The 12,443-nt window shown below is 50.3% G+C and overlaps 4 protein-coding genes across 4 annotated transcripts; 2 read left to right on the top strand and 2 right to left on the bottom strand.

The window, feature by feature from the left end:
• Positions 1-132: 132 nt before the first annotated feature.
• On the top strand, positions 133-2,847 carry QC761_204590 (uncharacterized protein). Its single transcript, XM_062876182.1, has 2 exons — positions 133-1,654; positions 1,716-2,847. The coding sequence occupies exons 1-2, from the start codon at positions 666-668 to the stop codon at positions 2,731-2,733; spliced, it is 2,007 nt and encodes a 668-aa protein (XP_062734757.1). The 5' UTR covers positions 133-665; the 3' UTR covers positions 2,734-2,847.
• QC761_204580 (uncharacterized protein) lies at positions 2,790-5,722 on the bottom strand (the record flags this gene model as incomplete). Its single annotated transcript, XM_062876181.1, has 2 exons — positions 2,790-3,274; positions 3,343-5,722. The coding sequence occupies 2 exons, from the start codon at positions 5,720-5,722 to the stop codon at positions 2,790-2,792; spliced, it is 2,865 nt and encodes a 954-aa protein (XP_062734756.1).
• A 1,688-nt stretch (positions 5,723-7,410) lies between these two features.
• On the bottom strand, positions 7,411-8,931 carry QC761_204570 (uncharacterized protein; the record flags this gene model as incomplete). Its single annotated transcript, XM_062876180.1, has 1 exon — positions 7,411-8,931. One exon carries the CDS (start codon positions 8,929-8,931, stop codon positions 7,411-7,413), a length of 1,521 nt encoding a protein of 506 aa, XP_062734755.1.
• A 357-nt stretch (positions 8,932-9,288) lies between these two features.
• Positions 9,289-11,624, top strand: QC761_204560 (uncharacterized protein). The gene is made up of 2 exons (XM_062876179.1): positions 9,289-11,034; positions 11,085-11,624. The coding sequence occupies exons 1-2, from the start codon at positions 9,718-9,720 to the stop codon at positions 11,577-11,579; spliced, it is 1,812 nt and encodes a 603-aa protein (XP_062734754.1). The 5' UTR covers positions 9,289-9,717; the 3' UTR covers positions 11,580-11,624.
• Positions 11,625-12,443: the final 819 nt, after the last annotated feature.

The following is a 12,443-nucleotide window of genomic DNA, read 5'->3' as shown; positions in this document are numbered from 1 at the left end:
ATATCGCAAACGGCCAATGATTGGCGCTTGCACGGAGCGGGATGGCGATCTATGGAGAGGCAACTGAAGAATGTGGAGGAACGGCTTGAGACATGACAAGTCCATTAGCGGTGAGTTGTCTTGGACCCCCAGCAGATGATTGCTTCGGATTGATGCCGGACGCCGAAGAAGATGGCAGGTTCTGTTTCATCCTGCCGGGAGAGCGCGGTTAATCTTGGGATCGGACAGCTGCTAAACCCCGAGACTCAGGGCGTTGGCAATGTGCATTGCCACAACAAGAGGAATGTACAGTATGCAATGCGACATGGCCGACCTGTCTTTTCCTGGTTTCGCAATCCCGCCAAGACCTTCAATATGGGATCAGTAACGCCTCTGCAGCTGGTAGATCCTGGAGCCCAGAACGCACACACTCCACACACTGTGAGCACCGCGAGACGCACCACCAGGCAACCCGATCCCGTCCTACCATTCTCGCGATCGTACTCGTTCTGCTATATGAACTGCTCGTACTCGCACCCGGGGCTTCCCAGGGGGAGACACATAAGTAAAAGTTTTGCACGACATCCTGTTTTGGAACTCGTAAGCCATCCGTTCCCCTCTCTTTGGTTTCCGTTATCTGTATCTTCAGTCCTGGTTGACAAAGATAACTCTTCAAACTTCACACCATGACGACCTCAGAGGTCCTCCCCAGTGCTGACAGCACCAATGGCTCCGACGGAGCCCCCCCCGACATGGCAGCCATGCAAGCCAAGTTCGCCAGCATCCAACAAAAATACACTGAAGAAGCCTCCAAACGCTTCCGCTCAGACGGCCTCGCCCAGTACGTCGACCTCCAGTACGCCAAGGACGCCCGCATCCATTCGCTAGGCAAAGATCCCTGGGTCGACCACGCAGCTCTCAACGCCAAAACCCCCGCTGTCAAGGATGGCGGGAGGTACAAATTCGTCATCCTGGGAGGCGGCTACGGCGGTCTCATCACCGCTGTCAAGCTTATCGAAGCTGGTCTCGTCAACGGTCCTGATGACCTCCGTATCATTGAGGCTGGTGGTGGATATGGTGGTACTTGGTATTGGAACCGCTATCCTGGTCTGCACTGTGATGTGGAGAGTTATATCTACATGCCGCTGTTGGAAGAGACGGGGTATGTTCCTAAGCTAAAATACGCTACGGGACTTGAGCTGCGTGAGCATGCTGAGAGGATTGCCACAAAGTGGGATCTCCATGACAAGGCGCTTTTCAGGTCGGAGGTGACGGATTGCAGGTGGAGTGATGAGGAGGAGGTGTGGAATGTGGCTGTGATGGAAAACAGGGGGCCAGAGGAGGGAGAAAGGAAGCTGAATATCCAGGCGAATTATTTCTTTGTTTTGTCGGGTGTTTTGACGATTCCTCATGTCCCCAAGGTACCGGGACTGGAGAACCTTGGGGGGTCGATGTTCCATACATCTCGCTGGGATTATGGGACTACGGGTGGCTCGCAGGAGGACCAGAATTTGACCGGCTTGGAAGGGAAAAGGGTGGGGATTATCGGGACTGGTGCGACGGCTATTCAGGTTGTGCCGAAGCTGGCAAAGTTTGCGAAGGAGGTGTATGTTTTCCAGCGGACGCCTTCGTCGGTGAGTTGGCGTGGCCAGAAGGAAACGGATCTTGAGGAATGGTAAGTACAGCTCTTTGATCTTGTTGGGGGAGACTTCGAACTCGGGCTAACAGTTACAAAGGAAAACAAAGATCGCCAACAAAAAAGGATGGCAGCGCGAGCGCCGCTATAACTGGGTCACTTACCTTAACAACTGCGCTCCCCCAGAGCAAGTCAACATGGTGGGCTGTGGATGGACCGAGGCGCCTGCCTATTGTGCTATCATTGGCTCTCCCAACTTTGGGATCATTGAGCCTACTCCAGAGAAGATTGGCGAGCATGTTGGGGGCCTCTTGATGTTGGACCTGCCACGTGCTGAAAAGGCTCGTGCTCGCATTGATGAGATCGTCAAGGACCCGGAAACAGCAAAGGCGCTCAAGCCTTGGTACCCTGTTTGGTGCAAGCGTCCAACTTTCAGTGATGAGTACCTGCAGGCATTCAACCTCCCTCACGTTCACTTGGTTGACACAGACGGAAAGGGTATCGACTCTGCTACTAGCACAGGGCTGGTCGTGCAAAAGAAGGAGTATCCGCTCGACATCCTCGTTCTCAGCACTGGGTATCGGTCTCCTGCGTATGGTGGTCTCAACCCTGCGAAACGGACGGGAATCAATGTTTTTGGTCGTGGTGGAAAGTCGTTCGACGACAAGTGGGATGCTCAGGGAGCTTCGACTCTCCATGGTGTTATCAGCCGCGGGTTTCCTAACCTTTTCTTTGGGCCGACTGCTCAGTTTGGGCAGTCTCCTAACAACACTGAAACGTTGGATATTGCGGCTGAACACATGACTCACTTCATCAAGAAGGCCGAGGAAAAGGTTGGGGGGCTCGCCGTGATTGACCCGACAGTAGAGGCTGAAGAGGGCTGGGCGATGGAAGCCGTCAAGCGAGCTGCCAATCTTGCTGCACTTAGCGTGTGCACGCCAGGTTATACCACTTCGGAGGGCGAGTTCAACAAGCCAAATCAGGATCCTGCCGAGATGATGAAGAGTGCTAGGATGGGTATTTGGTCGGAGGGCATCTTGTCCTTTATGAAGGTTCTTGAAGAGTATAGGGCTGGTGATTTAGTGGGAGTTGATGTTACTCCGAGGAAGTCTGGGTAATGTCCATCATGAAGAGTTGGATTGTTTCTAGGATGCAGTAGAGGTAGCTTGTAGCTTCAACGACGTTGGATATTTCCAAGTTCAATATCCTCCAGATGGTTTCCTGGTGCCATTCCATCATCAAGAAACCGCAAAATCGGTGTTCTTCCGATGCTGTTAGACGGCATTGTCAACAGGTAGTAGATGATGCCACCGAGTCTTCCTGGATGCGACGGCCATCGGGAGTACTTGACAAGTATAAGACCGTACCCCAATGTGAGGATCATTGTTGTCAAGATCCCAACCGCGGTCCAAGTACAGACACGATGTGTCTCCCAGGTGAGCCAGGGGCTGAATGGGATGTTGGATAGCAACAATGGCGTGATCTTTGACAGAACGGTGACCAAGGCAACCCACATGAGAAAGAACTGGCGTCTGTGAAGGGTAGCAGGAGTGAGGGCAGCAAAAGCAGTGGTCGGTGGGGAGACTAGGAAAACGGAAGAGGCTTTGGCAGGGCGCGGCCAGCGGTTGAATTGGCGGTCTGGCTCTTTGAGTGCAACCTCTTGTTTGTCGGGATGACGGGTTAGCTTGGGTTCAACTGCTGGGTTAGAAATGTCAGAGACAACTCACGCGCGAAATAATCATCCCAAAAGAGAGATATCACTACACCCAGTCCTGCAAAAAGGAGCTTCACACCAAAGCCCTGAGAGTTCATGAAGTGCTCAAACGGAGAATCGGCTCCCGTAATTGTTTCATAGCATATTATCAGAATTATGAAGCTGAGTGTACCGAGGATGACGAGGAATTGAAGTAGAAAGCCTTGTGGAAGGTGGTCAACGAATTCTATGATTCTGGAGCGGCGTGTGGTTGGTGTCTTTTGTGGTTTGGGTTTGCGTAATGGTTGTGTGGGCCTTGAGGAAACAAGCTGTTTGTAACCAGTCAGGTGTGATGAGATGGGTGCTAATTTAAAGATGTACCCTTCAAGCTGGCGTGCCATGTCCTTGTTACTGAGTCTCCCGGTGTGGGAATCGGGCCTGAGTTGCTGCAAGACTCTGCGTGTGCATGGTTCAGTAACGAGCATAGATATGGCTGCGAGACTTCGACCATGGGGCACATCAATGCCGGTTTGCCAGTTTCGGAGCCGATACATAATAAGCAGAATAAGACACAAGGAGAAGCCCAGTAGACTCTGAATGATTCGGCTTTGAGTGCCGAATACTGCAATTCCCATGTAGCATCCTCTGAAATCGTCGTGTTTGCATTTGCCATGGAGCTTGATGCCGAAGGCCTCGCTAGAGAGCGAGGCAATGATGGCCGTGGTCCAGACAAGCAGATCGACCAGAAATAATAAGGGCTGTCGACCTTGACGCTGGAAGCAAAGGCAAATGCTTTTATAGATCCCCGGAAAGCCACCTGTGGGGAGACACAGGGAGTCTGTAGCTGCCGCCCCCATTGGTCTACTGAGTGCGTGGAAGGGAGCAAGTGCTTTGACCTCCATGCTCAATATTTGTGCCAAAGTTGCCAAGGGCAACGTGATGATTACAGGCACGTATGCAGCTAGGAAATAGTCCCCCAATGAAACAGGGTGAAAAAGAGGCGGTATTTGTGCTCTGTCTATCACCGAACTGACCGTTTCTGTTGGGTTATGACTGGTCGATGGCAAAGAATGTAGGTCTGTGACGGAAGTAGGGATGGCTATCGCGGCCAAAGTCCTGACATCCGTAGGAAAAGAAGTCGTTGTGGACAGATTGATGGCTTCTTTGTGCGACTGTAATGCAGTGATTATCCTTGTTCCATTCACCGAGCCTGTAGGTTGGCTGACTGTCGCCTTTTGTGCCGGAGCTAGGTTGGCGACGTCCTCGAGAGAATCAAGACTGTGAGAAGCTTCTGTTGTGACAATTAAAGAGCGGGTTGACCTATCGCTCATATTAGGCTCTTCGGGCAGTTTGACGGCTGGGGGCCTCGTTTTTGTGTCTGAAACTGGTGATTGGCCTGCACTATTGGGTTTGTCCATGCTAGGAAATGTTGTTGATTGCCAAGCACCGCTGATTGTTTTATCATGACATTTTTGACTTGATTGAGACCCAATCAATTGTCGAAATTGTGTCGCATCTGGATATGATACGCTTTTTATTTGCAATAATGTTATCGGTATAGAGTCAGCATATAGGGTTGTTGGCGTCGTAGTTTGGGACGGATTGAAGTGTGGTGTTGTTGTTTGTTTTGTTTCGCTGATCCTTGAAAGGCTATCCCAAACCCCTGATTCTTGTGTGACCTGGGAAGTAGAGGTAGTGGCCGTGAAACTCTTAGAGGGAGTTGTTGACTGGTCGCTTGCCTCGAGACTGCGCCTGGTCGATGTTATACTATCGGGGTTGATCCTACTTGTACCTTTGCTTTCCACGGTTGTACCAATATGGCCACTACTAATGTCTGTGAACTCCTCTGGTTGAGATTTTGACGGCTTAATGCTATTCTCGTCTGGTGATGAAGTTGATGTATGTATTGTGGGCTGGTTAACCGTGTGGTCGGTTTGACTATTACTTTCGGTCAATGTGCTGAAGGAGCCATGGTTGAAACCGCTATGAGTAATGCTGGTGATGGTTGTCATGGGCGGCTGAAAGGTCAGCAATGCTGCTGATGATGACGAAACAGCTGGTGATGATGAAAAGGTTGTTGATGAAAAAGTTGTTGACAATGGAAAGCTTATTGACGATGAAAAAGCTGGTGACGATGAAAAGGCTACCGATGATGTAAAAGCTGCAGAGGATGAAGAGGTCATCGTTGATGCAACGGTTGTTCTTTGGACTGTATCAGGAGCAGTACTGCTCTTGTTGTCTTGTTCTTCATGACGATTTGACTCAAATACTAAGCTCTGCGCTTCATCTCCCAAACCACTGGGATCCGGACTGCTGCATGGCTGATCTTTGTGACCATTGTTGAAGTCTGCAACCAAGCTAAAACAATGCGTGTTTTGGAACTGCAAAGTGTCTGTACAGGTATAAGTCCACATCAATGAGATGATATACCACGACAACCAACAAGTCTGGTCCAAAAAGATAAGTGCTGACCCACTGCACACCACTGTGCAGGACTGAGGGGGATTCCTGAGGTAGTCTGGCTCGTCCTTTCCTGGGGTTTCGTATGTCTCGTCAATCAGGCCTAGATCACGTCTCAAGACTGCGACGCTAACTTGGGAGTCCAAGGGGTCGTGCCAAATGGCCAGAAGGTTACGAAAAGAGCTTGCATCGGGGCTGATATAGTCCCCTGCCGTAACCAAAAAGCGAAAGCTGTGACGTGGGCCCAGTAGCCGGCCCCAATTGTCGAGGGGTGGAATGGGTGCTCGACCATTGAGTTGGCTCCTTTCTGTAAAGATTTCTTTCGTACCGTATCCTGATGACACACTTTCATCCCAAAAGTAGGCGTTCCGCCCAGCAGATCGAAATGGCCCTTCTAGTGCCTCCAGCCAGGCCGGTGGACCTGACTCTGTAGGTGTTGGGTTGACGACCAGAGATGCTGAACTGGGTGCGATTGTGGAGGGATTGGGGACTGTACCATTGACCGTGGTGTTGGCAGCTCTTAATCCTTTTGCAGGTGTCCATCTTGGTTGTAGATCTGGTAGAGCATATATGGCACGCGTTGTTTGTCGCGGCGGGATAAGCGGAGCGCTGACAAAAGACCCGTACCCGAAAGAGGCGGTGTCATTGGGCACGGTTCGTCGATCATGAGAGATGGAAAACTTTTGAAGAGCTGTTTCCACGAGAGCGAGAAGACAGCAGATACTTCCCAGTCGTTGTCAGCTGTAAGATAGGTGCATTCAGTCAGGGAGTGAACGTACTACAGTGCCATGATAAGCAAGAATCCAGTCCTGAGAGGTATGGGTTTGTAGCATGCTGCAACGTTCGTCCTAACTCGAAGTTTGGTCGTGAACATGCTGCCGAGCAATGCATAGGCGCGGGTCCTCATATCTTGCTTGCGCTTAGAGGATGACCTTCCAAGGGCAAATGTTGTTGTGATATTACCCTGGAGACTGATGAATGAGGGAATACCTAGGGTTGGAATAGGCTGATCAGTCTCCTTTATTCTCGTGATTAGAACATCGTGCATAGAATAGATATCATTGACTATGAGACATTAATGCCTATCAACTGGGTACCATGTCATCACAACTTCCAGTCTAACAAACTTCAAGGCATTTCAAAGGCCCGATTCAGGCAACATGCCGAGCGCAATTGCATCAAGCCGGCTCTGGAGTGGCAGGGCAGAGTGCAAAGGTGCAGAGGTAAATAAAGAAGGTTATCAGAGTTACATTAGGCTAGGTACCTAGGTTGCATTCGTATCTCAGCTGCCAATCGCTATAAGTCTATAAAATGTTATCATGCAGCCACAATACAACGTCGTAGCCGGAGGAAACTACCCGGGCTACAGTTCATTACCAAAAGGGATATAGTAGTTTGCATAGTCTGCCTTAAAGAAGGGAAGTGGTACAAGACTTGGAGTGTTCCAATATGAATGTGCCAGCTCTTTCGCAGGCCTTGCTTGTGCTTCGCACCGTTGGGGAAGAGGTGGCAGGGGTACTTGGTTCCTGTGACGCTGGTGTGATACCTGATATCAATATTCCCGTCGAAGAATACAGAAGGTGCTAGGTCTGGTACGTAACCTGACAGTGATAAACACCAAAGGCAACAGACACTAAGTATCTTAGGAGAGTACCACTGTCTGCGCTTGCAATCCATGTCTCTGAACAGCATCCTCCACGCTATTATATCCAGCAGGTTTATTTTTCTGTGCTTCCCTGACAAGATGATACTGGTTCCCCACGTGACGCAAAACAAATGGACCTTGAGCCCCGATAATATCCCACAACTCCTCGCGACCTTCACCATCATGACGAAATCTGTCCCGACTGTTGGGGAAGTACCACCCAAGCTTTCCCTTTCTGAAAACACCGATATGGAAACCTTGAAGTTCTAGCTTCCCTGATTGAACGATTCGAGGAAATAAAGCGACTGATCCGTCACTTGTATCTCGGATGGTTCTTGGAATAAGGCTGACACAAGCCTTTGTGGTCCAATCTGGAACCCAAGAGGGAAGTCGTGGCGACAGCTCTCCTCTCACCCTGCTCGCATCGGAGAGAATATCCAATGTTTTGTCTTGCAAAACAATCCGCGTTGCAATTTCCACCAAAAGCCGTTCCATAGTGTTCTCAGGGGAATAGTCTGGAATGATCCCGTAGCTCTCACGAACAAGACCAAGGAAAGCATAGATCCCGTCGCGGCTATCGCTGCTCTGAAGATGTCGAGATTGAGAAAGCAGATCCATCAGGTCGAATGGCCCAACCCGATCAAACCGAAGTTTACTGATTACGAAAAAGTTGACAATGTTCTTTGTGTCTGCGACTTGTGCTTGGCGTTCAGTAAAAGCTGGGCCAAAGTAGGGGAAGTGGCTGTATTTTTGAAGTGTTGGGAGTACCTCTGACAGTCTTTTCCAGGGAACAGATGATTTGCCATACAAAAAGTAGATGTTGGAGGATGAAATAAACTCTTGATAGACCCAAGTTCGCATCCACCATGGGCTGTTGAAGACGTCGTAAAATGCAAACCAATCGTCGGCAAATTGCTTGTTGGCCAGGTTGGTTCGGAGGTAGTACTCAAGGTGGAAGTAGTACTGGTAGAAGTCGCCATCAGGATCGACACTTTGGTGTAGCTTCACCAGCCACTCAACTCCACGAGGGTCAACGTCGGTGGTAGAAAGGCATATCAAGGTCTGCGCCGCTGAAGAGTAAATACCCCTCATGAAACCGACCTGGTGTGAGCGCTCAGCAAGGTTGAACTGGTTAATGCAGATTTGGTCGGCCCAGATTATGCACTCTTTATCGGGAAATGTCTTGGTCCAGAAGTTCCTTGTCATTTCCAAGACATGGGCAAGATTCTCAAAGACATTGAACGGGATGCCGTTGACGAATATTTTTTTGGTTCTCCTAGGGTCTCCCGCGCAGTAGGATATTGCCGTGTACTGCCCTCTGATGTTGGACAGACTAGCTGCTGGTAGCAGCTCACACCGTATAAAGCCGTCTTTTTCCTCAAGATGAACTCTGAGCAGGCGGATTTCCTGGCAGGCTGGGTTAAGATCATGGTAGATAGTGTGTCTGGTGAGCTCATTGTTGGCTGGTGTGGGGAATATGCCCCAACAAGAGGGCTGTGATGCCATGATCCCCAGCATCAATGGACTTGAAAGGGAAGCGGCCAAACAGCTTGCATGCGGTGTAATGCTTCTTTGGAACAAAAAAAGGGTCAGTATTCCGCGTGCGCTGGCCAAGGGAAGTGTGAGGATATACCTTATTCAAATCCATGATAATCCCCGAGTCATATGAATCCTAGGGAAGGGCTGATTGCCTTACCTAGCACCACATGAAGTGGCCAAGGCATCCTGCCAGCAAGTGGTGGTGTGTAAGGCGATCCAATACTATTGCCCCAGAGACCCCTCAGGTGACTTGTCGACAGAAAGAAACCAATTGGGGCCAAAGACGTTATCGTGCCCGGCGATAGTTGGGGACATTTGGTGGATAAACACTTATCCCAGCTTGAGAAGAAGGCAGACACGCGCTGAAGTGCTGGTGCGCGGACCACCTCCAGCCACACTTCGTTGGCCAAGGGTTAGGGGTGTGCATGCGAAATCTTGAAGGCACGTTGAACGGCCCGCCAGTCTCAACTTACACTTTGCCATGTACCCACGGGTATCACATTGAACCCTAATCCCGTCAGACGGCAACCGAGGGAATGTAGGAAAGACGGGTGTGTCCTCGACAAACATTATTGTCTTCGCCCGGAGAGGCCTGCCAACAGTTTGAAGATGATCTCCATGAGCACGACGACCCCGCGTGCGGCTGAGAACAGTCGTGGGACAGGGGAGAGTATCAAGGGGCAATAGAGGTCAGCCGCATTTATCACAAAGCAAGTTCCCACGATCCTTAATGTCTGAAATCCAGGAAGCATCAATTAAGTCAGAATGCTCAAAAGAAGGACCTCGTCGCTTGACTCGGTGAGATTGCTGGGTGATCCCGTTATCGGCCGGGAGCCCGCCAAACCTTCAGAACCCTCGGAAGCCACCTCCAGATGTCTGCGACTTCAAGTCCAAAATGATGGAAAGACCAGTTTCACCGCCGTCGACTTGTCACAGACCAAACCCAACCCTGACGAAGCCCTGGAACCGTCTCAAGATTACGATCTGATATACCTCGTGGAAGCTCATAGCGACCTTCAGGCAACGCGTTTGGCAGATATGGGGTTGTACCTGCCCCCAGAGTTCTTTACAGCCCATCTTGGATGGGGCTCAGGACACAAAATGGGCTTCCACCAGGACAGATCTACCGGTAGTTTCTTTGTCAGCTGGTCAGAACCAGCCCTGCAAAAGTCTGAAGGTTGGAAAATGGAGAAGAAGATTCGCGCGGGAACGCCATGGGATACAGACCAAACTGCCGACCCCCAATCCACATACGAGAGCCATTGTCGATGGGGAACGTTTCCGGAGGGGGTATATAGACCATACCATCCGCTTCACCCATCACAGAGGATGGAGAGTGTTGTTCTTCATCATGCCTCAACGCGCATGTCGTTTCATTACTCGAGACGGGAGAATGGCCAACTTGTTGGGTGCCTTCTCGTCGATCCACAAAGAATGCATACAGTCAGGCAGGTGAACCTCAACTTGTGGTCTGGAGATATAGGCTCCAAACCTCTGCCGAATCAGCCCTGTTTTATCCTCGAGACAACAGCCCTAGACCGTATCAAAAAGGCGCTGGATGCCCCGAGTCCGTTTCGAGGAAGACAAAACGATACTTGGCTCATACAAACGATGCTTGGTTTTGTGGTGGATGATATGCCAACCATCCTGTTCGAGCTGGGTCGGGGGTTGGACGAGGTCGAATTGTATTTGGGCGAAGACGAGCAGCTGCGCTCTTCGGTGCCGCAGTGGAGAGATTATCTTGGCCGATGGCGGAACACCCTCGCCAACCTTCGGGTCTCTGTCCGGTATATGATGGAGAAACTTGAGCAGCACACCAAGGAGAGGCCCCGTCAGTTGGTCCCGCCATACGGCGATGACTCGGAGCAAATGATAGCATGGCGACTCAACCAGATCAACGCTGAACTCGAGGCGATTCGAAATAGAGTCGAAACGGCTTTTCAAGCGCTTATGTCGACCCTCAGCATTTTAGAAAGCCAGCGGGCCATCGCCCAAGCCGAGTCGATATCGAAGCTTACACAACTGGCCTTCTTCTTTATACCACTGAGCTTCATTGCTGCTGTTTTTGGGATGAACGTAATTGTAAGTGGCATAACTTATTTCCCTTGTTCATAACTCACACATCTTGGTAGGAATTTCAAGACCAATACACCTGGCCACGATGGCTGGGAGTGTCCATAGGCGTCACCGCTGTCACATACCTTGCGCTATACTTCTCCACCGTCCAGACCGCTGTCACCCACACCATCCCGAGCACGATCGCTCGCAGCATCAACTGGCCTTCCATTGGGCGGGTTGGCAACCGTCTCATAAAGTTCATGACAGCCCTCACCACTGCCAGCACGATCTATATGCTCTTGATATTCACCGTTCTCTCAGGTCTTTTCATTGGTCTGAGCTTCGTAGGCTTCAGGTTAGAGATGCCACTTGGCGGGGTTGTGGGTGTGTCACTGGGTATGGCTATTGTCGCTGTGGGACTGATACTTTTATTTTTCGTCTGGCTCGGCTTTTTGCGGAAGAAAGTGGAGGGGTACGGCCCAGTGACAACGTCCATATATGATAGGGGTGGGAGTGGGCTTCAGCGGCGGGAATCGGATATAGAGCTAGTGAGGAGGCTGAACATATAGGTAAGCATCGAGAACTAGGCAAAAGAAACGGAATTGAAAGACGAGTTTGATGAGAGCCTACGCCCTGAAATTCCTTTAGTCATACCTATGTCAAGCTGTTCAGCCAAACAAAGACAGTCCCACTACGCTCGAGGGCCGAATGCGGTCAAATTGACACGATCCGTAGTCACATATGCTCGGCTGTTTGATGATTTGACGAAAGCCTTTACGCCTGTGATAACAAGCTATCTAGAGCAGAAACCGGAGATGCCATCCTCGTTGAAAGACAGTTTATGTGTCACTAAATTACCAAGTCTTTGTAGTTCTGGAAATGATTGCCTATTCTGGTGAACGAGTGAAGCAGATCCTAACACCTGATCGGCTCTAAGGGTCTGATGGCTACTCAGAAGCTGTGTGACACAGTCGGTTTAACATAATTAGGGGGGGAAGCATGTACATAGAATCTGGGATATGGCACTCTAGACCGGTGTATACCGACGTTTATCGGCTGGTGGAGGTGTCCTTGGATACCTAACTGCCTAGACACGGTAACATCCGTTCCATTTGCTGGAGGGTGAAGGCGGCTAGCCCTGTATGACTGGTCCAGAGTTGAATCAGGAGCAGTTCATCATCTTGTCTCGAGTCTTGACATCATTGGAAATCAACACATTGGGGCTGCCGAGGAAGTCATTTGCTGGATCAACCACAGACGGTGAACCCAGTGGCAAGAGTCAACGACTCTCATCTCGCCGAGTTTCCTTCTTTGGGCACTCAACTGATTCCATTCATTTATTTATCCCCTCCTTCCACTCATCATTACGGGCTAGCGCGTGCGAAGAGCCTCATTGAAAACAAGGTCCAGAATATCATTACCTAACCTGTGCT

This window comes from Podospora bellae-mahoneyi, chromosome 2, assembly GCF_035222275.1.
Source record: "Podospora bellae-mahoneyi strain CBS 112042 chromosome 2, whole genome shotgun sequence".
NCBI classification, from domain to species: domain Eukaryota; kingdom Fungi; phylum Ascomycota; class Sordariomycetes; order Sordariales; family Podosporaceae; genus Podospora; species Podospora bellae-mahoneyi.
This window is presented reverse-complemented; position numbering and strand designations above follow the sequence as displayed.